Source organism: Aptenodytes forsteri, unplaced genomic scaffold (assembly GCF_000699145.1).
Source record: "Aptenodytes forsteri isolate BGI_AS27 unplaced genomic scaffold, ASM69914v1 Scaffold442, whole genome shotgun sequence".
NCBI classification, from domain to species: domain Eukaryota; kingdom Metazoa; phylum Chordata; class Aves; order Sphenisciformes; family Spheniscidae; genus Aptenodytes; species Aptenodytes forsteri.
In genome coordinates, this window is record NW_008794003.1 from 232,383 (window position 1) to 253,917 (window position 21,535).

The window sequence follows — 21,535 nt, forward strand, 5'->3', positions numbered from 1 at the left end:
AATTATTATCTCAGGTAATAGATTTACCTTCACATCACCATATACGAGAAGGATAAAACATTAGCGCCTCCAATCAAACTGAATATTATCCCTTTTGGTTTTTCCTTTCATAGCAGAAGGGGCATTTTCAACAGCTACCTTCTACGAGCAACAATTTTTGAAACATCTTAAAGACATCTTTGTACCCAATTTTATTTTATTTCATTTTTTGCACCCAGTTTTATTTTAGTTTTTAACCACTATGATTTAGTGACTCATATACATTCTCAAAGCATTGTTTCTGGGTGTCAAGAGCAGATTGCTTACACAAATTTGAATCTCACAATATAAATGAACACAGAACAGGACAAAATGAAGTACAAGTTACCTGGTAGTTCTGAATAAGCTCTCAAGTGCACTCCCATTGCCTAATTTTACATTGGTGCTTGTGAGCATTCTTTCTAGTGACTTCTGTGGGAGCCGTAAGTAAACCTTTCTAAAAGACGACTCAGTAAAGTTGAACATAATTTTTTCTAGTAGACTACATACAATATGCATTTTGACTCAAGTCTGTAAACTCATTCTTTTGTTGAGGAGCATTTCCATTCTTAAAAAAAAAAATATGTCTAATGCATTACTCCATCAAAATGGTGGAACTGAACTGCAAAAGGATGAATTTCTGGTCTGGTCATGCAGTAGCTTTAAAATTCTGCCTTAAGAACTCCCCTAAATGAATTCTTATCCATTCTTATCCTGCATTAATAACTGTTTGACTTTCCTTACACTCCATTAGAGGAGTACACACATTTTATGTTACATTAAAATATTACATTAAGATGACAATAAAAATCAACAATACAAAAACTAAGACCAATCTAGAGCATTTCAGGAAAAAAAAAAATCAGCACCACCAAAAAGCTACCTTGATACTATATAAGAAATTAATCATTTTCTATGAATGGTGTACAAAATCTGATCCAACAAAACACACAGATCTATGATTAAAGACATCCTAATGGTAGGTCTCAAAGTTACTTCATCAACACTTGAATTTGAAAAAAACAGATAAAGAATGAGTGCCACAAAGAAGAATTAAAAGGAAAAAGAAAAGCTTATTTGGTTTTCTTTGAGGCTTAAGAACTTTGTGAATTTTTCCTTGAACTCATTAAAACATGACTCGGTTTTCAACTGCAATAACCTTTCAATCTTCCACCCGCAAATGCTTTCCCAGTACTGAAAGAACCATTTACTTTCTGCTTCACCCACCCTGCAAGATTTTCTGCACAGCATTGATGGGTAGAGGACCATAGCCTTAGCACTCCTCAAGCATTTATAAAGATCTACTGCAACACTTTGATTGCCTGTGTTAGTCATTGTCAATGAAGAAATATACAACTTGTCTTAAGAAAGTTAGCCTTTGTCCAGCGTAGTTCTGCAATCATTTATATTCTGTATGAAAATGACTTTTGTTATTGCTGTGTGGCTATATTTTTTAGACATAGAAAACTTGTACAGCAATTCTTTCTGCTCATTTTTACAAATGCTCCCACTTTTCCTCAGCTACGCTTTCAATACAATGGACAGAATGGCCTTTAAGAAAAAAAAAAACCAAACCCTTTCTTCAGCTTCAATAAAAAGGGTACTTGCAATTAGATGCTACAGGAGGCAGACCATTCTCCCCATCACTGCAGCTCCTCTGCACAACTTACTCCCTGATGTTTGTGTTTAAGAAACAAAAGCAAGAAACAGAGATGGTGCAGATGGGCTAACGCTAAAAAGCTGACCTATATGTCACCCCACCCCTTCTTACCCAGATCCATGCTTTTTGAGGCTTTCAGATTAATTGATTCAGACTGCTTGGCTGGTGTCAAAGATCTGAAGTTGATGTGCTGATCTGTTAAATGCACTGCTGAATTTATGATAGGGCTGCAGGGAAAAAAAAAGAAAAAAAAGACATGTAAACTATTTAGGCACCAGTTCAAAACACAAGTGAACTAATTAAAGCATGCACAAATATACGTGTTTCTTCCTCCAGTTGCTTACAGCCATGCATTTTAAAATCAGTTATTGATCCTCAACTTTCTTTTCTGAGACTTAACACCACCAGTCACTTGTTTTTCATCACGGATACAAATATAAATGTAAATGCTTAGTGATAATTGCTTTTAAACAATTCATATTTTATTTAGCAGAAGAACAGAGGAACATAACGGTACCTGTTAATTTTTTTTTTTTTTTTTAATTTTGCTAGTTATGTTTAACCACTGCATTTCCAAAGAACATGCTACAGAAAGCTGGAAAAATACTGCCAACGTACCTGGCTCAATTCTACTTCATCTGCTAATACAAAGTTATTTTACAGCCTTGCAACACTTCTGCAGAGGCTGGAACCTGGAGGTCTTATGGAGGATGCCATAACAGTCTGAAGAATTCCAAGATATCGTGGTTTGGTTTTTGGTTTTGTTTTTTAATTATTTTACTTCAAGTTAGGTGAATATCTAAACATTTCAAAATTCCACCTGAGTGAAAGAAAAAGTAACTTTCACCTGTGAGGAGTCAAAACACCTCACTGTAATGCATCTGAAATCTTCCATGTCTCTCTTCAATTAGAGACACAAATTTTATATATATATATATATAAAAAAATACTCTGAAACCAAAAAGCAGTTCCAAAATTAAAAACATTTATTTCCAAAATTTTCAATCAAAAGGTTTGGTTTTACAGTGTCAAAACACTTTCCCCAGTTTTTTGCTGAAACACAGTTTCGGTGAAATCAGCGTGACTTGACATAGCAATTCAATGTCAACAGAACTTAAGTTCCAAATGGAAAATGAATACAACTCTGGAAAAAAGTCAGGGTGGGAGAAAGGGCCTGTAAATTCATCATCATTTTGATACATCATTATCGTTTAAGAGAATATTTTTGCTCCCAGCTTGTTGAAAAATTAGGAACAGATTCTAGCAAATAACTGCAGTTGAGAATTTAATGCAGAGTTCCGTTAGTCTATGTAGACTTTTGTTCATTTACCACATCATACATACCTGCCTGGGAGACCAGAAATTATGAAATTACTCTAGTGAAATTACTCTATGTTAGCAAACAGAAAATAGTTACAAGAGTCTTCATTGTACAAAGAATTCAAGGTACCCATAATAAAATATATCTACTCTTCGACACTATGTGCAACAGTCATTTGAAGGGTAGTTTTTAATCATGTCCATGCACACAAGGACAGAAGTATGGCTAAGTTTTTAGTTGAAATGCATACTTTCCTAATATCACTGCAATAAAACAGTTGCATGACTGTCAAAATTGAATACACACAAAATGAATAAACAGTGTTCAACATTGAATTTTCAGCATCAGATTATGATAGGTTGAAATGATGCTTTGATTTGAATCCTGTGCTACTTGAGACAGACAAAGTATATGCTATCACAAACGCCAACGTGTTTACACTTTTTTCTGCACTTCCAAACTTCTGTATTTACTAAGGAAATTAAAGCTTGTAGCTGCCATCAAGCACACCAGCCTTTACAAAAGGTATTCTTAAAATATCTGAAAAATCTACCCAATGCATTTACAACTGGTAAAGTGTCCATTAATTTTTCCCCTACACGTTTCAACGTTCAAACTTACTGAAGCTTCATTTTGTAACCTCAAGATGTCTTTGGCTGACGTGCTGCATAAGAAGATTCAGTTTCCTACAAACTGAATTTGGCTAGGGTTTTTAAAGCTTTAAGAGACTTCAGGCACTGCATCTGCACATAGCACCCATTGATATAAGTTTTAAATTCACTTTTTTTAAAAATTGGGATTATGTTTTGGGATTCTTTTTGTTTTACTGAACACATGCTGGGTATTGTGATCCATATATCATGGAGAGCCAGCATACTTCAGCTTATGAACAACTGAAATGATCAATGCACTAAATGCTAAAATAACATTCCCAGCTTGTATTAAAGGATCATCCAGGTGACTAAAAACGGTGGTACAAATTTTTACAAAATAAAAAGTTATTTTAAAATCAATTAGAACTACTATCGCAACCACTAATGAGCAATTAGGGCTGTAACTATTAAGAATAGCCAAAGTCCAACCTATGGTTATAATCCTCATTCAGCAGATCCTCATTGGGATGTGGTGGGAGAGGTGGAGGGGTTTCGTTTTCACCATTGCCACGATCAGACACTGGCAACTCTGAAATAAAATTTAAAAAGGGGTTAAATAAGCCGCAGAAACAAGTACCTTACACCAGTTCACTGATCAATGACTGGACTGGAAGGCCTCAAGCAATGCTGAAGTGAGTCACAAATTATTCAAATCCCTAAATTAACTAAACTAGAATTAAAATCACACCAAGCAGAAAATATACCCCTTGGGATTTCCTGAAGAGCTGATTTTCAAATTTGCGTATGCATAATTAAAGATAAATATAGGGAAACTTTGTGCTTATAGTGAAGTTGAGTGCAAGGCACAAATTGCTTTACTCCATTTGAGTGGATTTTCACTTATACATAGCTGCATCCTAACTGATTGTAGGTTCATGCTTTCATTTCCTTTGATGGGGAGCATTTACCACCTTTCATGTACAGAAGAGAACCACATTCTCGGCAAAGAGTTCAGAAGAAGAAAAATTTCTGTTATCCCATGGCAAGAGAAGAAAGAGGCATTTCTGAATTACAGTCTTCATTTTCCTACCATTACGGTAATTCCTTCTTTACTTTTACAAAAGGCATTCAGCTCACACCAGAAAATTACTTTGGACCAAGAAAAACATGAACTACTCAATTAAACCATTCAGTGGTTTGCTAAGCAACAATACTTACATACCTACAGTATTTAATGAGACTGCTGTGCCTGCTGTAGTCCAGTTCATTATTGTCCTGTAAATTCACCTCTCAGTCTAAACGTCTAATCTTATAAAAAGTCCCTACATTTTTCAATGTAGAACATGTCTTCACCCCTCCAAAACTTAACAGGAAACGTGGACAATTAATAATTCTTGGGTTTCAATGGCAGGTAAGCGATTTAACAATACTGACATACCACACTTTCATGTGACCTGTTCTGTTGCGTTGAATGTTGCTAGTCTTTTTGCACAATCCTGCGTGAAAGTACTAATCTAACTTGAGAGAAAAAGGGTTTACGAGGAGGGGATCAAGGCAGACGGCAATAGATTATATTTATTAGATAAGAGCACTGAGATAGTTCCCTAAAAGCAAACAAAATAACCCCAACAAAACCACACAATTAGCTCAAGAATCCTGTAAAACTCCTACTGGCTGGATAGCCTCCTAAAGATCAGAAAGATAACAAATAGTTCAAACCCTGTATCTCAGGAAAAGTGAGAACATCATCAGAAGATATTGAAGGTGAGCAGAAGAGGAGGAAAGTTCTAACGAGACCTTAAAAAATATCGATTGCCAGTCTGACACAGAAAACAGGTATGCTACCTAACATATATGCACACTGGCTTCTTGCATTATGATCACATTCTTTCAGGTTGCAATTTAAGGACAGGAAACAGAGATGAGTAAAGGGCAAGTTCTCACAGTAAAAAGAATTTAGAACAAAGGGAAACTCATACTGTTCAATGTAATTAAATGATTTGAAAGATTAATCAGAAGATGAAAAAATTTACTCATGTAAAAACACTCAGAACTACCAAAAATAAGCAGACTATGAAGCTCTGCAAAAAGATTGCAGGATATTAAGTAAGTAGGAAATGCAGGTGAAATTCCCTGTCCGTGACTGCAAAGTGAAACACGTGGGAGTAGGGGAAAACTCTTGACACATACACAAAGGCTATTACTTCAGCAATTACGACTCAGGAACAATACAATAGAAGTGCACTGGATCGTTCTTCGAATATATGCTTAGTAAAGTCAAAAGGAAACAGACAGTCATAGCCTTAACAGAAGTCCAAACACTCCATCTAAAACTCAGAGTTAATGATGTGCCTAGTTTTTAAATGGCATCTAAGGTTTCATTCTTCCTGTCTGAAAAAGGATGTAATAATTCAGAAACATTGAAAAGGTGGCAATCATAGTTGGACACATATAGAAACATTCCTACAAGGAACACGGGCTAGGATTCTTTGGTTTAAAATAAGAAGCAATAAAAGGGGATACAAGAGGAGTCTATGAAATTGTAAAAGCTATGCATAAGGGGAAAAGGAAGCTCTCACTGACTGTCTCACACACAGTAACTAGAAGGCACCCAGTGTAACTATCAAGTAGCACACCTAGGACAAACACAAAGTAGTGTTGTTTCCTGTGCAATTAAATCATGGAACTCATTGCCATGAGGATGTTTTGGAAACTACATTTTTAAAAAAATATTAAGAAATGGATGAAAAGTTAGAGAGGTATCAACGGCACAATGGTCCAGACAGAACCTCTGATTTAGGAAGTCCCTAAACCACCTGACTACCCGAAGTAGAAAATAGATGCCTGATGGAAGGGGAAAAAAAACCCAATCCACAAAATCACACCACACCCTACACCGTGCCTTACCCTCTTTGAGCAGCTTCCGATAGCCATAGCTGGAGAGACTGAGCATATCATGTAGTTATATTAACTTTGATTCACAGTAATTGATATGTCATTTCACAAAGGCTGTTTGGTGATGGGTTACCGCTGGCATTTTTCTTGCAGTACACAAATGGTACACACAGAAAAATGTCAGACTTCCTGAGCGAATCGGAAATGATCACAAAGGACCACAGCTCCCAGCAAAATGGGAGCAGGAGCAAAAGCGTGGGAGAATTTAACCTAAGAGGCAGTCACTGGCTCCATGTTCAAGACCTCAGGAAATGATCTTAACAGATCCAGAGAGATCAGAACAACAGCCAAGCTACTAACCAAAATGTACCGAATTTTCAGATATCAAACAGTTTAGGAGAGTAAATAATTGAGTCTGTCTATACGATACATGTAATGTTTACAAGCAAAATTTAAACATGAATTTAAAATTTCACTACTTAATTTTCTATCTTGCCGTTACCACGCATGTATGAAAACAGAGATGCTTGTACAACCATGAAGACCTGGCAGTCTATGGTAGTAGAGAGAGTTTATGATTATTCTACTACTTAACCAGAGAGATGACAGCATTTCCTCTATAACCATTTATAATGTACAGTTACAAGAAATAAATAAGAACCTCTAATGAAACACATTCCAGTAATCTTTCAACACCAGAAATGTAAAGCTGCTGGCACTGAAGTACCAATTCTCAAAGAAGTTGTTCTAAAAAACACTGAATCTGTGCAACAGCTTGGCAGCAAAAGGAGTGAGGACCTGAAGGCAGCAAGTATTATTCATGCAAAAATAGAACAAACAATGGCATTTCAATATTGGATCAGTATCCCCTTGCCCTTTATTTAAATATCCACAGGCAAGACAAAATGTAATGTTTTGGCTATAACCACTTTTCCCCAGACATCATTTTTTCTTGCTCATGTATAATAAAAAAGACTCTTAAAACAGACAGCAATATTAGCAGGCCAAGCTTCAGTGTATTTTTGCTGAGCTTTTATAAGAATTTTATTGGTAGGAGCAGTGAATGATACTGGAAATAACTTATTAGAAAACATTAATTGAGAAAGTGACATTTTATTAAACGTAATACAGCTCATGTCATTAAATTCTTACATTAGATCCTGTATTATGTTAGAAGTCTCTTCCATCTTTTATTGTTCTTTGTAAAAATGTACCAACCGTACTTCTACATACAAGATCTGGATAGTACACCGTAAGAATGTACAAGGGACTGTTTCTGCCTGTCACAAGAAGCTCACCATGTCTGTGACTCACATCCTTAAACAGACACACAACCCAAAGTTCATAACTGAGTTAAATGAGGATTGTGCATAGGTGTCGTGTTTTGCCTTTACAGATGCCTTGAAAGACTGAGGACAAAACTTTATAAGAAACAATGCAAAAAAAATTTTGAACCAGTGACTGGAAATAAGTGACAAGCTCATATGGAAAGCAGAATGAGTATTAGCTCAATAATAATTAATACTATGACTTCAAAATTAGAGAAAGGTTTATACAATGTGCAGGACTACTGTAAGCCCAAAGTGTCTTTCACCAAGAAAATTTCAGATCAGAGCCCTACTGCAGACACCCAGCTGCTGAAAGCGTCTGTGCAGTTCTCCAGTAAGATCACTTAAATTTTACTCATCAAACGCCAAATCTTCAACAGAAATTGCAATGCAATGATACTTCTAGTAAGTGCTAGAAACGTCTTCATCATCTGTTGTCCACTGACTCCAATTTCAAACTGCTCCCAGGCCATGGCGGGGAAGCCCCAGCCATGCCCAACCCTCCCTGACAATAGCCCTCAACAGCACTCCAGAGCATCCTTTCCACATCTGACACACATTGTCTTCTGAGGCCATTACATTTTTTTGCTATAATGCCTTATCATCATCATTCTTTAATTAAGAAGATATCTATTGAAAATGATTTTATGAATGAGCTGCAAACTAGTCATCCTGATTTTTGGATCACAGTTGGAGAATCCTTATCTGAAAGTACAGCTCTTCCACCTATTTTGTTTTGAACTTTATCTAAGTGACAAGTTACCTGTTGCCATTCATCTGTATCAATGGCTCCAGAGCATTTGCTTATATGTTTGTTAAGGAAGTGTTTAAAGGTATTTGCTGCTTTCTGATCCTTTGGCAATGGCTAACTCTACAGGGCAGGCTAGCTCCGAGGATGACCCTTTTCTCCTGTAACTACAGAATCAGTGTAAATTCCATACAAGAGAAATATAAGGTAGATCTAAACAAAAGGATCTGATCTTCGAATGTTTACAATGCTTGAGCCTGTATCTAATTATTTGCCTGGAGTCACATTGTCAAAATATTGAAGTCAACACAAATGACTTACCCCTAAATTATATGGGAGTTTCTCTTGAGCTTTACAGATATGGGCTCTTTGGTTTTGGTTAAAAGTACCCCACAGAATCATCACAGCAGCCTATGAAATTACTTTTTGCAGGCCACCCAGATTCCACAGTTGTCTAGGGAAGTGGGAAAAATAATGCATAATTCAACTACATCAAAGAAAATCTTTTTTTCCTACTAGAAGGTATTTAAGTATGTGCTTGGCTTGAAGGATAAGAGCACACTTAAAAGGATAGGGGTTAAGACCATCTCAAATACTTAAACTTTTCAAATAACTAGTATCTTGCTGAGTCAGGTGCAAGTTGGACAGATAGTACAGTATGCCATCAGAAATGAAAGAAGACAGGAAAATAAGTGCTCTTAAAAGCTCTTACTTATATGCTTGCATATGCTCATACATGTAGGCTTTCTTTGTACAATGTACACATCTACCTAATTCTTTTTAATGAGTTCATTAATATAATTCCAATTTGTAAATTAAGGGAATGTTTATAACCTTTGAATAAATTTTACCTTTAGGTCTAAAATAAGCAAGTGTACTTTATGAATATCACGCTTTTGTGTAAATTCATTTAGCTTATAATAACCTGGGACATAATCTAAGAATTCAATGCAAAAATCATTGCACTCATTAAAGATATATAGAAAATAAACATTTTGACAACATATATTTTGCACTCATCATTTGTTTTTTATCCAACCTTACGTGTTGGGGCAGCGAGCTAGAAACTGTTACTTAAACTGGAATTTGTGCCAGGAATCTAATTCACAACTTCTGAGTCAGCTCTCCCACCCTCTCTGGATCTTCAAAAGCCTCAAAACTAACATAGTGTGCACTTACTCTAATTAACAGCTTTTCTAGTAGCTGTGGATTTCAAATACAAAAACACAAAGCACTTTCTTTTAGCACAGAGAAGGATATCTAGAGACTACCTTTTATTCTTTCCTGAGGACTGCATGTTACAAATTGCTGAAGAATAGTATCATTGCGTCGGGAAGCAGCTGCGAAGTTATGACTCCCGTCAAAGGCTGATTTTTGAAAGACTCCCTGGTCTGAGCGTTCCTAAGGGAAAGACAGAACCACATATTGTAACAAAAAAATTAAATGTTCAACAATGCAGAAGATCAGCCGTCACTACAGACAGTGCATAAATACAGTGTAATGTAATGTTCACTGTATATTGCTTCATTTCAAATGAGAAACTTGAAAGATATCTTCAAAATTACTATCTTTTTTGCTGACCATGAAATAAGACAATATCTAAGCAATAACAATCATTAAGAATGATGCACAAAAATGAAGACACTTTTTTTTTTTAATGACCCACAACTGGCTTCATTCAAATTCTCCATCTGGGAGGGCAGCTTGTGACATTGTCAACACAAGAACATGGGTAATGCCAATGGTATTTTTCTGCCAGCCAGCTGGTTCCCTTCTCTCAGAGACTGAGTGCATATGTTCTGATGATCACACACTAGCGCAGTTTTGCAAGTAAGGAGTTACACCAAACTCCCAAATGCAGGTCTTCTGGCTAGCAGCTAAACAAACTCCTGTCACACCTCTAGTCAGCTTTTCTTTTGAGACATCCTCCCCCACCCCCCATACATGCCACATCGCTTAATTTATTCTCCTGAGCAGTTGCTCAAAAGAAAAAAGGGAAAAAAAAAAATCATCACAATTTCTAAAACTGGGACAGACCCAGAAAGACATTTCTGTGCTTGTTGTTCAGGGAAAACAGAAAGCCCACACAGGGGAATATTATGGCTAGTTTTCAAAATAACCTTTACAGTTTCTGTGAATTCATATCTGTTTTTTGAAGGGGCCTCCAACTGGCTTCTATTTTTAAAGTGCATGTTCATTATGCCAGCAAATGTTACACTAAACATATAATTCCTTAAATTTCGTAGTCACATCTACAGAAGAAATGCATGTATCTAACCCATACAATTTCTCTGTAAAAGGATGCAAGAGGTTTAATGCATTGCAAGTGATTGCCTGCAAACCAACGCATAAGAAAGGACAGAGTCTTACATCACCTTGCAACCTGCCTTCCAATAAAAATAATAAAAATAAAATAATAAAAATTAAAAATAAAATGATAGAATAACAACAATAAATAAATAATTAATAATAATAATAATAGTAATAAGGCAAAAAATGCACCTCAGAACACAAATCAATGCTGGGATGCTCATGGTGACAATATGGCTACAAATGTAGTCTCAGTGGACAGGCAACGCATGCAACATTCCTCCTCAGTGCACCACGAGCCATTTGAAAAGGCTATTTTGAACCTCTGTACAGAAACACACACACCACACAGCCACTGACAATTATGTTTCTTCTCGTTACTGGAAATTCTTTAGTTTACATAAGATTCCTTACATCGTGAGGTCCACATTTACTACTTTCTCATGGATACTGCTAGCTAAATTAAGCCTTGCAACATCCAAACTACTACTACATTGGAGACTTGTACCCAATGGGATAGGGAGTCTTAAATTAACAGCAACAACAAATCTGCTTTTCCAGCTCTTTGATAAATGACACAATCAATATCCCAACAACTGATCAGTAACCAGTCTAATTAGAGTATTCAGCTTATAAAACATAGCTGTCATGGAAGACCTCCATTAGTGTCCTGACCAATAAAAACAATAATGCATTTATAAACGTATTCTCCTTCTACCAAGCTGAGATGCAGTACTCAGGAAGCTGTTTTGGGGAAAGGGAAGAATGGGCAACAACCCATTTCTGCTACGGTCTCCAGACTCAAATGGAATTACAACTGAACCTAAAGACTACCCTATAAAAATTAATTCCTGTCTAAAATGAATTTGATTCAATCAAGACCTCATTATGCATTCTTCATAGGACATGAGTCAAGATTATTTACCTCTTTCATACATCTGGATAATATACAAAACTATACACTTAACTATCAAAAGCAGCCTCATACTTTTATTAGGTCAATCTGATGTTTGGAAGTTTTTTTAAAAAATTTTGGCTTTTGTTAAATGAAGAAAACTTGCAGGAGTGAGCTTTATTTGAAGGTGAGCTATCTTTCTTATGTCACAAGAGTGCACAATAAATACAACATATACTTTATAATTCTTCCTTACAGCATAATGCTATGTCACATAGAAAAGGAAAGCAAAAATGTGTTTTCCTCTAACATATTCCAGAATTGCTAATGAATATTTTTCATATTTTCCTGGCATGACTGACATCAGTGAGGCTTTTGCAAAGTGTCCTCCCACCAAAGTTAGAGCATAATGTTCGGAAAGTAATATATTTCTAAATCTATTTCTCAATCAATCGATGATGGTAGTAAATAAAATAGAAAATTTTCAGGAAAATATTAAGAGTTAGTTATGCTAAAAGATACCTGTATTCTCTTCCCCCCTCTGATATTTTATGCAAATACACCCACAAACATGATTGTTCTTAACATTTTAAAATGTTCCAGCAATGCTTATTAAACAAGAAGCTTGAAATCATCTCTTGGAATTCTGTAATGGGATTTATTACAACCTTTTATACCACAAATCCACTTGTATGTATTTTTATTTTAAGAAACTGTACAGATGTTGAAAAACTATTAAAATATTTACTCAAGGGTCAAAATTAAAACTGGGGTGAGTAGTAAGGGCAGCCAGTATATGTACATACATATTATCTATGTAAAGATAAAGAAAGAGTGTGCATATGTGCATGCATGCATGAAAGAGGAAGCAAGAGAGATCATAAAACCAATCCTTTTCAAAATAAGAGGCAAACTGTACAGATGTTGAAAAACTATTAAAATATTTACTCAAGGGTCAAAATTAAAACTGGGGTGAGTAGTAAGGGCAGCCAGTATATGTACATACATATTATCTATGTAAAGATAAAGAAAGAGTGTGCATATGTGCATGCATGCATGAAAGAGGAAGCAAGAGAGATCATAAAACCAATCCTTTTCAAAATAAGAGGCGATTCGCAAACATCAATTTATATAAGGTCTAGAAAACATAACCATTAAAATTTCTTTCTTCTTTTATTTTGTTACCTTAATTAAGGAAGTTTTATGTTAATCAACTCAGAAAACCATCCTGAAAGGGTGGCCTTCATCTGACCAGGGAAAGTAAAATAATAATTCCTTGAAGGTCACAAAAAAAAAAAAAAAGAAAAAAGGTGGAGGGACAGGAACAGAAGAACACACACAAAAAAAGGTGGAGTGAATTAAAATACTAATGAAAATAAAAAAGCAAGAGTGAAGTAAAATCCAAGTCACACTAAGACTTTAAGGTCTCTGATCATGACAACAAAAGAAATCAGAAGAATTCAAATCATCTGTATCCCAGCTATTGCCTTGAGGAGGTAGCAGATAGTCAAAACTACATCCACACATTAATCCTAAATTAACCCCTTTTGGGACCACATTTGCTTTTGTTCTAATACTTGTCAAATTAAAATAAGAGGCAACTTCTAGCCTTGCCTCAACAGGAACAGCAAGACCAGGAGGTATCAACCAGAAACACTGTGTGAATCCTGACTCCAGGAAGTCAAGAATTCATTCTGCCAGGAGGAGCTCTCTGTGACCAAGACTTTAGCCATCATCTCTTGTATGCAAAAACACTGGGACTGGAAAGACATTTATCTAATAAATGTATCTACTGCTTCACCTCTGTCTGCACCTCTAGCCTCCGGAGAACTACCAGCTGGATCCTCCCACGAATGTTCCCCTCCATGGACATGGAGCGCCTCAGTGTTTCCATGGCCTCATGATTTGACTTGCCCAGAAGCGACTCCCCATTTACTGCAACAAGCTGATCATTTACTCGCAAACGACCATCCTACAAGCAAAAAACAAAAGCAAAATATTTTTTAAAAAACTAAAGAATTATTAGGCAGAGGGTGCTACATACAGGAAAGCAAGATGCAGACAATCAGACATTGCTTTCTAAAATTTAAGAAACAAGAGACTGCACAGTACCAGGTCTTTAAAAAGAAAAATCTTTGTCCTCATTAATTGACCATTTTTTTCCTCCATTTACTACATTTCGGGAAGAGTTCATAGGGCAATTACAAACATAGAAGTGCATGCAGACGCTGCTCTTTTTCTTGCATGTACAATTTAATTTGTATCAGTTCTAAAGAGAAAACAGGAAAAGGAGCTTTTGGTTAGTTAAAAGGACCCACACCATACCTGTTAGAATCTGCAGTGCAACCGCGAAGGAGTACTGCAACATATTTTCCATGCATTATTATCTGCTATTAGGGTCTGGTAAGCAGCAGCTCCAAAAATTTTGTCTTACAGTCTCACTAGTGTCTATCTTGTCACAATTACCATGCCACCATATGGGGTAGTGTTCTCAGTTCAGAATGGTCATTAAGACTTAGGCATCCTTATTTTAATTAATGCCATCCATGTATTTTAACATCCAAACCTGCTGCCAAAAACAAAATTAGGGTTGAGCCATACCAAGTAGTCTATGCTTTGAAAAAAGTCATTCAGTTTCATTGCCAAGGTTAACTGACATTCATGGGTGTAATAAAATTGTGAACACTGCTATTTTGTGATTTAGGAGTCCTATTGCTGTTGTCATTATTATCTGTGATTTATTTCTTTTCAAAAAAGCATGTGCCATGGACTTTTCTCTCTTTAACAAGAAAATAAGGTCTATTTAATTAAGAGACAAGTTTCTTTTAAAGCTTGTCAAACTGACAATTATCAGGTCGGCATCAGACCTCAAAGAAGGAAGAGAAAGAGTAAGAAACTGAAGACATCTAATATAGAAGGGCAGTGAAGAATGAATAGTAGGGAAAGAACGTACATAGAAATACATTGCCTGGTTAAAATGAATCTGATTCATTCATAGGCTCATTACATACTCTTCATAAGGCACTCGTCCGAACTGTTTACATATTTCATGCATCTGAGTAATCCAAAATATATATACTTTTCGATTTTATTTTTTCTATCACTAAGATGTTCAATTAACTATTCGGTGCTTGCTGCCAAGTCAAAGTCATTTGTGCTCAAGTGAGTTGCAGTAGCTGTGACAAACCCAGCTTTCTTAAGTGTTATTTTTGTTGGAACTGGGTATCATCTTTACCCCAGCAGAGTATGAATAGCCACGGAGCTGAAGAAGAACACCATATACCAGAATCCAAAACAAACTGGGAGGGACAAGAAGATGGAAAGACAGAATTGGGAGATGAGTGACTCAGTGAAGGAAAATGAAGAGAAATAAAACTTTTCTGGGGAGGGTATGGGAATGGAGGATAAGAAACAGCAATGCCATTTGGAAAAGATACTGAAACCTCTCCCACCTCTCTGCTGAATATTTCATGCCAACATAAATTTACATACAGCCAAAGCCAACGGGTTAACCCCACCCTTTCTCTACATACAAAATGATGCCATCACACATGCTAAAGGTTAGGGAGAGAAGAGTTAACATTGTTGAACAGGGAGTTTTATTATTTGCACATGTTGTAATTCCGTTGTGTTCGATCAAAATTTACTGAAATGAATGGAGCCATTCATGGCAACAGGAGTTTGAGGAAAAAAGATTTTATTTTCTGTGAGTTTCTGTAAGACTTTGAAAATTTTACAGGTCCTCATGTCCTCCTGCTATGGTCCCACAGGTTCCTGGATTACTTTTTTTTCCTTTCTGTGGATAAACACCCATGTATAAATCTCTGTTAAAGCTTCTTACTAAAGTATATACAAATACATTGTCAAATGCATCTTGTCATGACTACATCTGTTGACTATGCAACCGTCCTGAACACAATGCATATTTTTAAATGAATCACCGCAGCCTCAGAAAGCTCTGAATTGGCCTGATTTTTAATTTGCCTTTTGTATGAGACTTTGTATTTCTTTCTTTATATTTTAATAAAGTCAGTTCTTAAAGAACTTTTTTTGATGCATCTCCCTTCTTCCCACTGTTACACGCTCCACTTAAATGCAAAATTCAACTTGAATTCAACACTTCAGCTATGATCGGAGAAAAAAGGTGTGCGTGTTTTATAAATGCTGATCAACTACACTTGCTAAGTCACCTGTACAAGGTAGGCTGGAAGACAGCTGAACACTGTTTTCACACATGCTCAGGTAGAAGTTATTTCACAGAAAAACCTTTTGCTATTTTAAAGACTGAAAAAAAAAAAATCCCAATATCTAAACAGTTTCCAAACACAGATTTTCACATCACTGGTGTTATGGCCTGGTTTAGAAGCCTGAACTGAAAGACAATCTGCTTGGGTCAAAACAAGCTAAATGTTGTTTTAACACTTTTTTTCTTTTATCTCTGAAAGGTAGGTTTATTTGTGGCTTCTGAGTAGATAAACAACATTTGGCATTTCAGCAAAATAGTTTTCAAATGCCATCTCTGAAACTGCAAGTGAGCTATTCTAATAAAGGGTGAAGTTACTGTTCCCTTGCTTATTCAAAAAATGTTGGGTTTTTTATGGAGACTCACAGCAAGGGGTAGAATCTACCACCACATGGCTACCAAATTCAGACAGTCACAAGACTCTCATGCTTTTTTACAGCAGAGCAGGGAGACACAATGCCATGTTCTTCATGGACTTATGTTTTTAATCAAAGCACACCTAGTTATTTCCCTTATCACATCAATGACATTTCTTGCAGAAGGAATTCCTTGATGGCATTTATTGGCATCATCCAATTTCCCCATCCACTGCACACAACAAGCAACGTTTACTGCAACAGCACTCAGAAGTCCCAAGGAGGTTCAAGCTACACCATGTTTGATTTGAACAAATGCACACATAGAAGATACTCCATTATTTCTAATAATGGCCCTGCTGTATTTCAGCTGCAGTAGACAGCAAGTACCTGATCATCAAGAATACATCACAAGTGAAAAGCCAAGATGTCTTGAGATGAACAAGGCTGAAGTCCCTAAAGTTATGGGGAAAGATGATGCATTTAAACTCAGTCAAATGTTAGTTTTCCTCACATGAAAGGCTCTGCATAATTACAAATATCAAGTATTCTAGTAACCTCTTTATCTTAGCGATGATGAAAAATAGATACTTCAAAAATTACAAAAGGAGATTAAGAAGGGACATAATGGTTCAATCAGCAAAAGTAACTTTTTATTCCTGCAGGATACAGTGTTAGAATACCAACTAAGAACATTAAGACATTTTTACCTCATTTAGTTTTGTAGCAAGAGCAGTAAATAGGCACTGGGTCTTACTGTACAATGTATGACACAAGATGCATTGATATTTTCTAAAATCTTTAGCTAGGACAAAAAAATCGTAAAGTATGGAATTAAAGACTTCAATTTTCCCTTATGTGTTTTTTTTGTTTGTTTGTTTGTTGGTTGTTTTTGTTTTTTGTTTGGTTTTTTTTTTTTTTTTTACAACTCCCTTACTGTGCTTTGCAATGCCACTAACACATCAGAACTAGATTAATGTGTTAATGTTTTGAAAAACACTAAAAAATATTGGCCTCTCTTCAGACCTTTGATTCAGACCAATAACAGATAACAGTAACCAACCAAATTGTCTGCATCTCATACATAACTCTTCATTCTAAAAAACACACTGGTGAAAGAAATTTAATGTACCAAAACCTTTATACAGCATTAGAAGGACTGAGCATTTACTTCAGCAGTGAAACAAATGTGTTGAAGGTCAATGTATTACACGTCGTCTTTTGAAGACAAGTGGTGGCTGTGTAGACAAGGGGATAAAGCTCCCCCTTATATTAGCATGATATCACAAAATCAGAACAAATTTTAAACTCTAAATACAGAAGTGAGAAATAATGACAGAATTCTCACGTCAGTGAGCATTATGATTTCCTCCTGTGATAGTTTTCCAAGAAAACTTTGCACACTGAAAAGCAAATGCACATGTCTAAATCCATAATATTCTGTTTCAGAGAGTTACAATGAATAGCGTGGGAAAATGCTCTGGACAACTACCAGCTGGAAAGAAAGGCTTTTTATTTAAAAACTTGCTACAAGATGACATTTAAAATAAGGACAATAAGGACATCTTTAAATATTTGTGCACAAATATGTGCATACTTTTTAACTTGATACAAGCAATTTTATTAATTGTTAATACCCACTGATTATGTTTTGTTCTATATAAAGGTCATTAGATAGGAGAAAGACAGCTGTTCTCCATGCATACACAGCAGTAAACTGCGGTTCTTAAGACATTGCCAAAATGACTGCATTCTGTGAGTACTTGTATAAAACACATAGGAAAGATCCCCTGAACAGTTCTGGCTGAAGCTAGAGCCACAGCTGCTATCTCATTTGCTCTGGAGCCTACACTCAGATCTATTACTACACAGTTCTAATTGGTGAAAGGGTTATAACGAGGTAGAATAGAGGACAGGTCACAGGACCACAGGTTATCACAAGACAAAATAATCCTCCAGTCACGGTGACTGACTATGCCAGTTGCCCGTTTACTTAGGTGTGAGCACAAAGTCCTGCTTTATTAGTCTGCAGACCCCTCAAGCCAAAATTAGCTGCTCTGGAGTGAGTAACTATAGGAGAATAGAGAGTGGCAAACATATAGAGCTAGAAAGGGTTGTCTTATGTGTCTGTGATGTGAGAAGTCAGGTAGCCAGCCCACTAATGCTGCCAGAATATGGCTCCACAAGCTTTTCTATTCCAAACAGTAAGTTTATTCATGGCAATATACACTGTCACTGCAACTGGTGTGGACAATTACTCAGGGAACACAGAGCTGGGAAACCAAGAAGGGCAGCCTCATTTTCATGGCAAAATGAGTTGTACGCTGTAGAAGACATGCACATAAATTGAGTTTATCCAGCCCTAATTTGGCCAATCGTGCCTTAACTAATTTCTGATACACACCAAGTAGATGAGCTTACTCACTTGTCATTTAGCCCTGAGTTAACTACGGACAGTGTTCTGAACTGCATGTACCAGGCTCAGTTATACTTGAGAAGATCCGAGCTTTGAAATAACTGTGGGACTAGGACAGGTAAATAATAGAAGCAGGGAAGTATTAAACATTCACATCAAAGCTAAATCCTTGATTATTGCTATTTACCAGCTGCTGTAAATAGATGATCATGAAAGTTTTAATGCTGTGAATTGTCTTACTCAGCAGGCTGATGTCAGTAGAGGAATTTACATACACTGAATTAAAAGGTATTTTTACAGAAAAGAGAACTGCGAGGAATTGCTGAGATAACACAAGGGGAAAAAATTACATTATGGATCCACAACAGTTAAAAATACTAGCCCTGAAAGATTAAGAGTTTTGTTTCTGATTTCAAGAAAGTTACCTGGTTCAGGTTTTATTTGGGAAAAAAAATGCAGTCAACAGATTTCCTAAAGTTTAGAAAATAAATCAAATGCTTTTTAATCATAAAAATGTTCAACAGTCCTTGTAGAGTCCTTAGAGGGAGCAGAACAATTCGTAATACTGCCATTTACCAATTTAATATTACCAATTCAATCCACCTCAGGAACAACTAGTAACTTCTGTGCAACTGATGCCAGGCTCAGCCAAGTCGCATTTTTACTACAATGGTAAAAAATATTTTGAGTAAAAAAAGACAGAAAACTATGAGCTAGCTTTTTATTTATAGCATAAATTAAACACATAACCCTTAACCTCACAGAATTGTCAATTTCTAATTTTTGTAAAGAAGTTTGTCTTCTGATTGTTTTTTATGGGTCTGCCTGTATCACTTTGGGAGGACCCAAAGCAGTGCAGATAGGCAATAACTGTAGGTATCTAACTTCTCTGTCACTGAGCCTAGCGGCACGCAAACTTTCCCATCCACTTCTGTGGACTGCGGGGAAGCTGGGAGGCGGCCTCTCCTCATACCCACGCACCCTTAGCCTTCTCCCCCTTCCCCATTTCATGCAGCATCCCAGTGCCCCTCAAGGTTTCCACCAATTCACTTTCCTTGCGGCAAACTCCACCACACACGACACCAGACTCTTGGGACAAAACATTAGTAGATTTGCAGTTCACCTAAAGGAATGAGTGACAGAAAGGTATTCGTTCCTAGAATGTTTATCAAGTGAGATTCAGTACTCAACACAGAAATGTCAGAATTCTAACGCAGTCATCGTCTGATGTGTTTCTTCCATACCTTAAAAGCAGCACCGCCATGAATAACGGATTTGATGAAAATCCCAAGATCAGCTCCAGTCTCCCGAGATTTGTTGCCTTTTAAGCTCACACCAAGTCCAGCAGAGCCAGAATCATTCAGAGGAATCTCAAAGGTCAGCTGCTCTGTGGTTTCTGGAGAAAGAATACTGCAGTTTGGCTCTCCTTTCTGTTGGAGAAAACAAGGATGAAAGTATGGGTGAAAAGGGGACAGAGACAATGCATAAACTAGTTGTATCCATAGGTTCATATGACAAGAAATAGTCCTCTTTTCCAGAAAGTAGCTTGAAGAAGCAGCCTTATAACCAACAATGCATTTAGCTGACATTTTGTCACATGATCTGGCTTAAAATGTTATTTTTAATGATACCTAGCAATATGCCTAAATAGAAGGTAAAATAGCTTAGTTCCACATGATATAAAACTGATGTTGCAGCAGAATATAAAAAAGACATTTATTTTAAACACAGCTGCATTAAAAATGTAAGCCATAAAACTCTCACCATCTTTACATGCAGCTCACAAACTGTAATGATAGTTGTACTGTTAAATCCCATTCCCCTCTGAAAATTGAGTTTCACCCTTAAAAAATTATCCTTCCCTTAAACCTGTCTACAAAGGGAAGTTGGTGTAACAAAAGCGAGGGTGAGAATTGAAAATGCAGTAACTTATTCTGCACTAACTCCCTTTGTACATACTTTTATTCCATAGAGGTTTGGGTTTTTTTTCCTTCTGCTATAGGTTGATCCCAAAATTTTTCCTAGATTAGATTGCTGTTTACAAGACTGCCACATCAAGTATCCATAGTGAGGGAAGATCAGAAAGAACTTTCTGTTACTGTACGCTGTATCTGCAGTTTTGTAGGGTTTATGTTGCTGGGGGTGTGTGTGTGTGTGTTTGTTTTGGTTTTTTTAAAGCAGGTTAGAATAATGAAATTAAACAAAATCAAATTCTAGCCTGAAACAGTCACACTGACACTCTACAGAAATAAAACTAGGACAAGGAGACCTACTATGGAGTAAAGTGTTCATGGAAGGTATTAGTGGAAAAGACCTTATGCATCACATCTGATTGTATTCCACTCTTCTTTCTCCATATAACTCTAAGACAATTAATTAATGTTTCTTGTCATTTGGACATTTTCTATTCTTTGTAACAGTAGTGTTAAAAAATTAATAGGAAAAACCTATGAAAAGGAAATAGACAAGTACAAGTTGAAAAAGATGACTGGGGGCTGGCTTTCAAGGGTGTCAAAGTCTTACGTTAAATTATCAAGTAGAGGCCACATGCAAGGAGGAGTGTAGTAGCTGGGCCACTCCGCCTTTTACCTAATGAAGGACTGTTTCCAGGACCTAAGCTGCAGTACATACAGTATCAATGCCATTGTCAGCAAAGGTGTCAGCAGTACAGATGTTTTCTCAGCAGCCAGAGTAGTCCCATATATTCATCTATTATGCTGTCTGATCAACAAGAAGTACTATCACAGAACTA

The 21,535-nt window shown here is 36.4% G+C and overlaps 1 protein-coding gene across 1 annotated transcript in view; it reads right to left on the reverse strand.

Moving 5' to 3' along the window:
* Positions 1-21,535, reverse strand: part of PARD3B (par-3 family cell polarity regulator beta) — a 417,133-nt gene that overhangs the window by 192,692 nt on the left and 202,906 nt on the right. The window contains exons 11-15 of the mRNA XM_019474674.1: positions 20,028-20,213; positions 13,570-13,740; positions 9,835-9,964; positions 4,082-4,181; positions 1,790-1,905 (exon numbers count right to left, since the gene is read on the reverse strand). Of these exons, the coding sequence (XP_019330219.1) occupies positions 1,790-1,905; positions 4,082-4,181; positions 9,835-9,964; positions 13,570-13,740; positions 20,028-20,213 (703 nt within the window). The remainder of the gene's footprint in view (positions 1-1,789; positions 1,906-4,081; positions 4,182-9,834; positions 9,965-13,569; positions 13,741-20,027; positions 20,214-21,535) is intronic.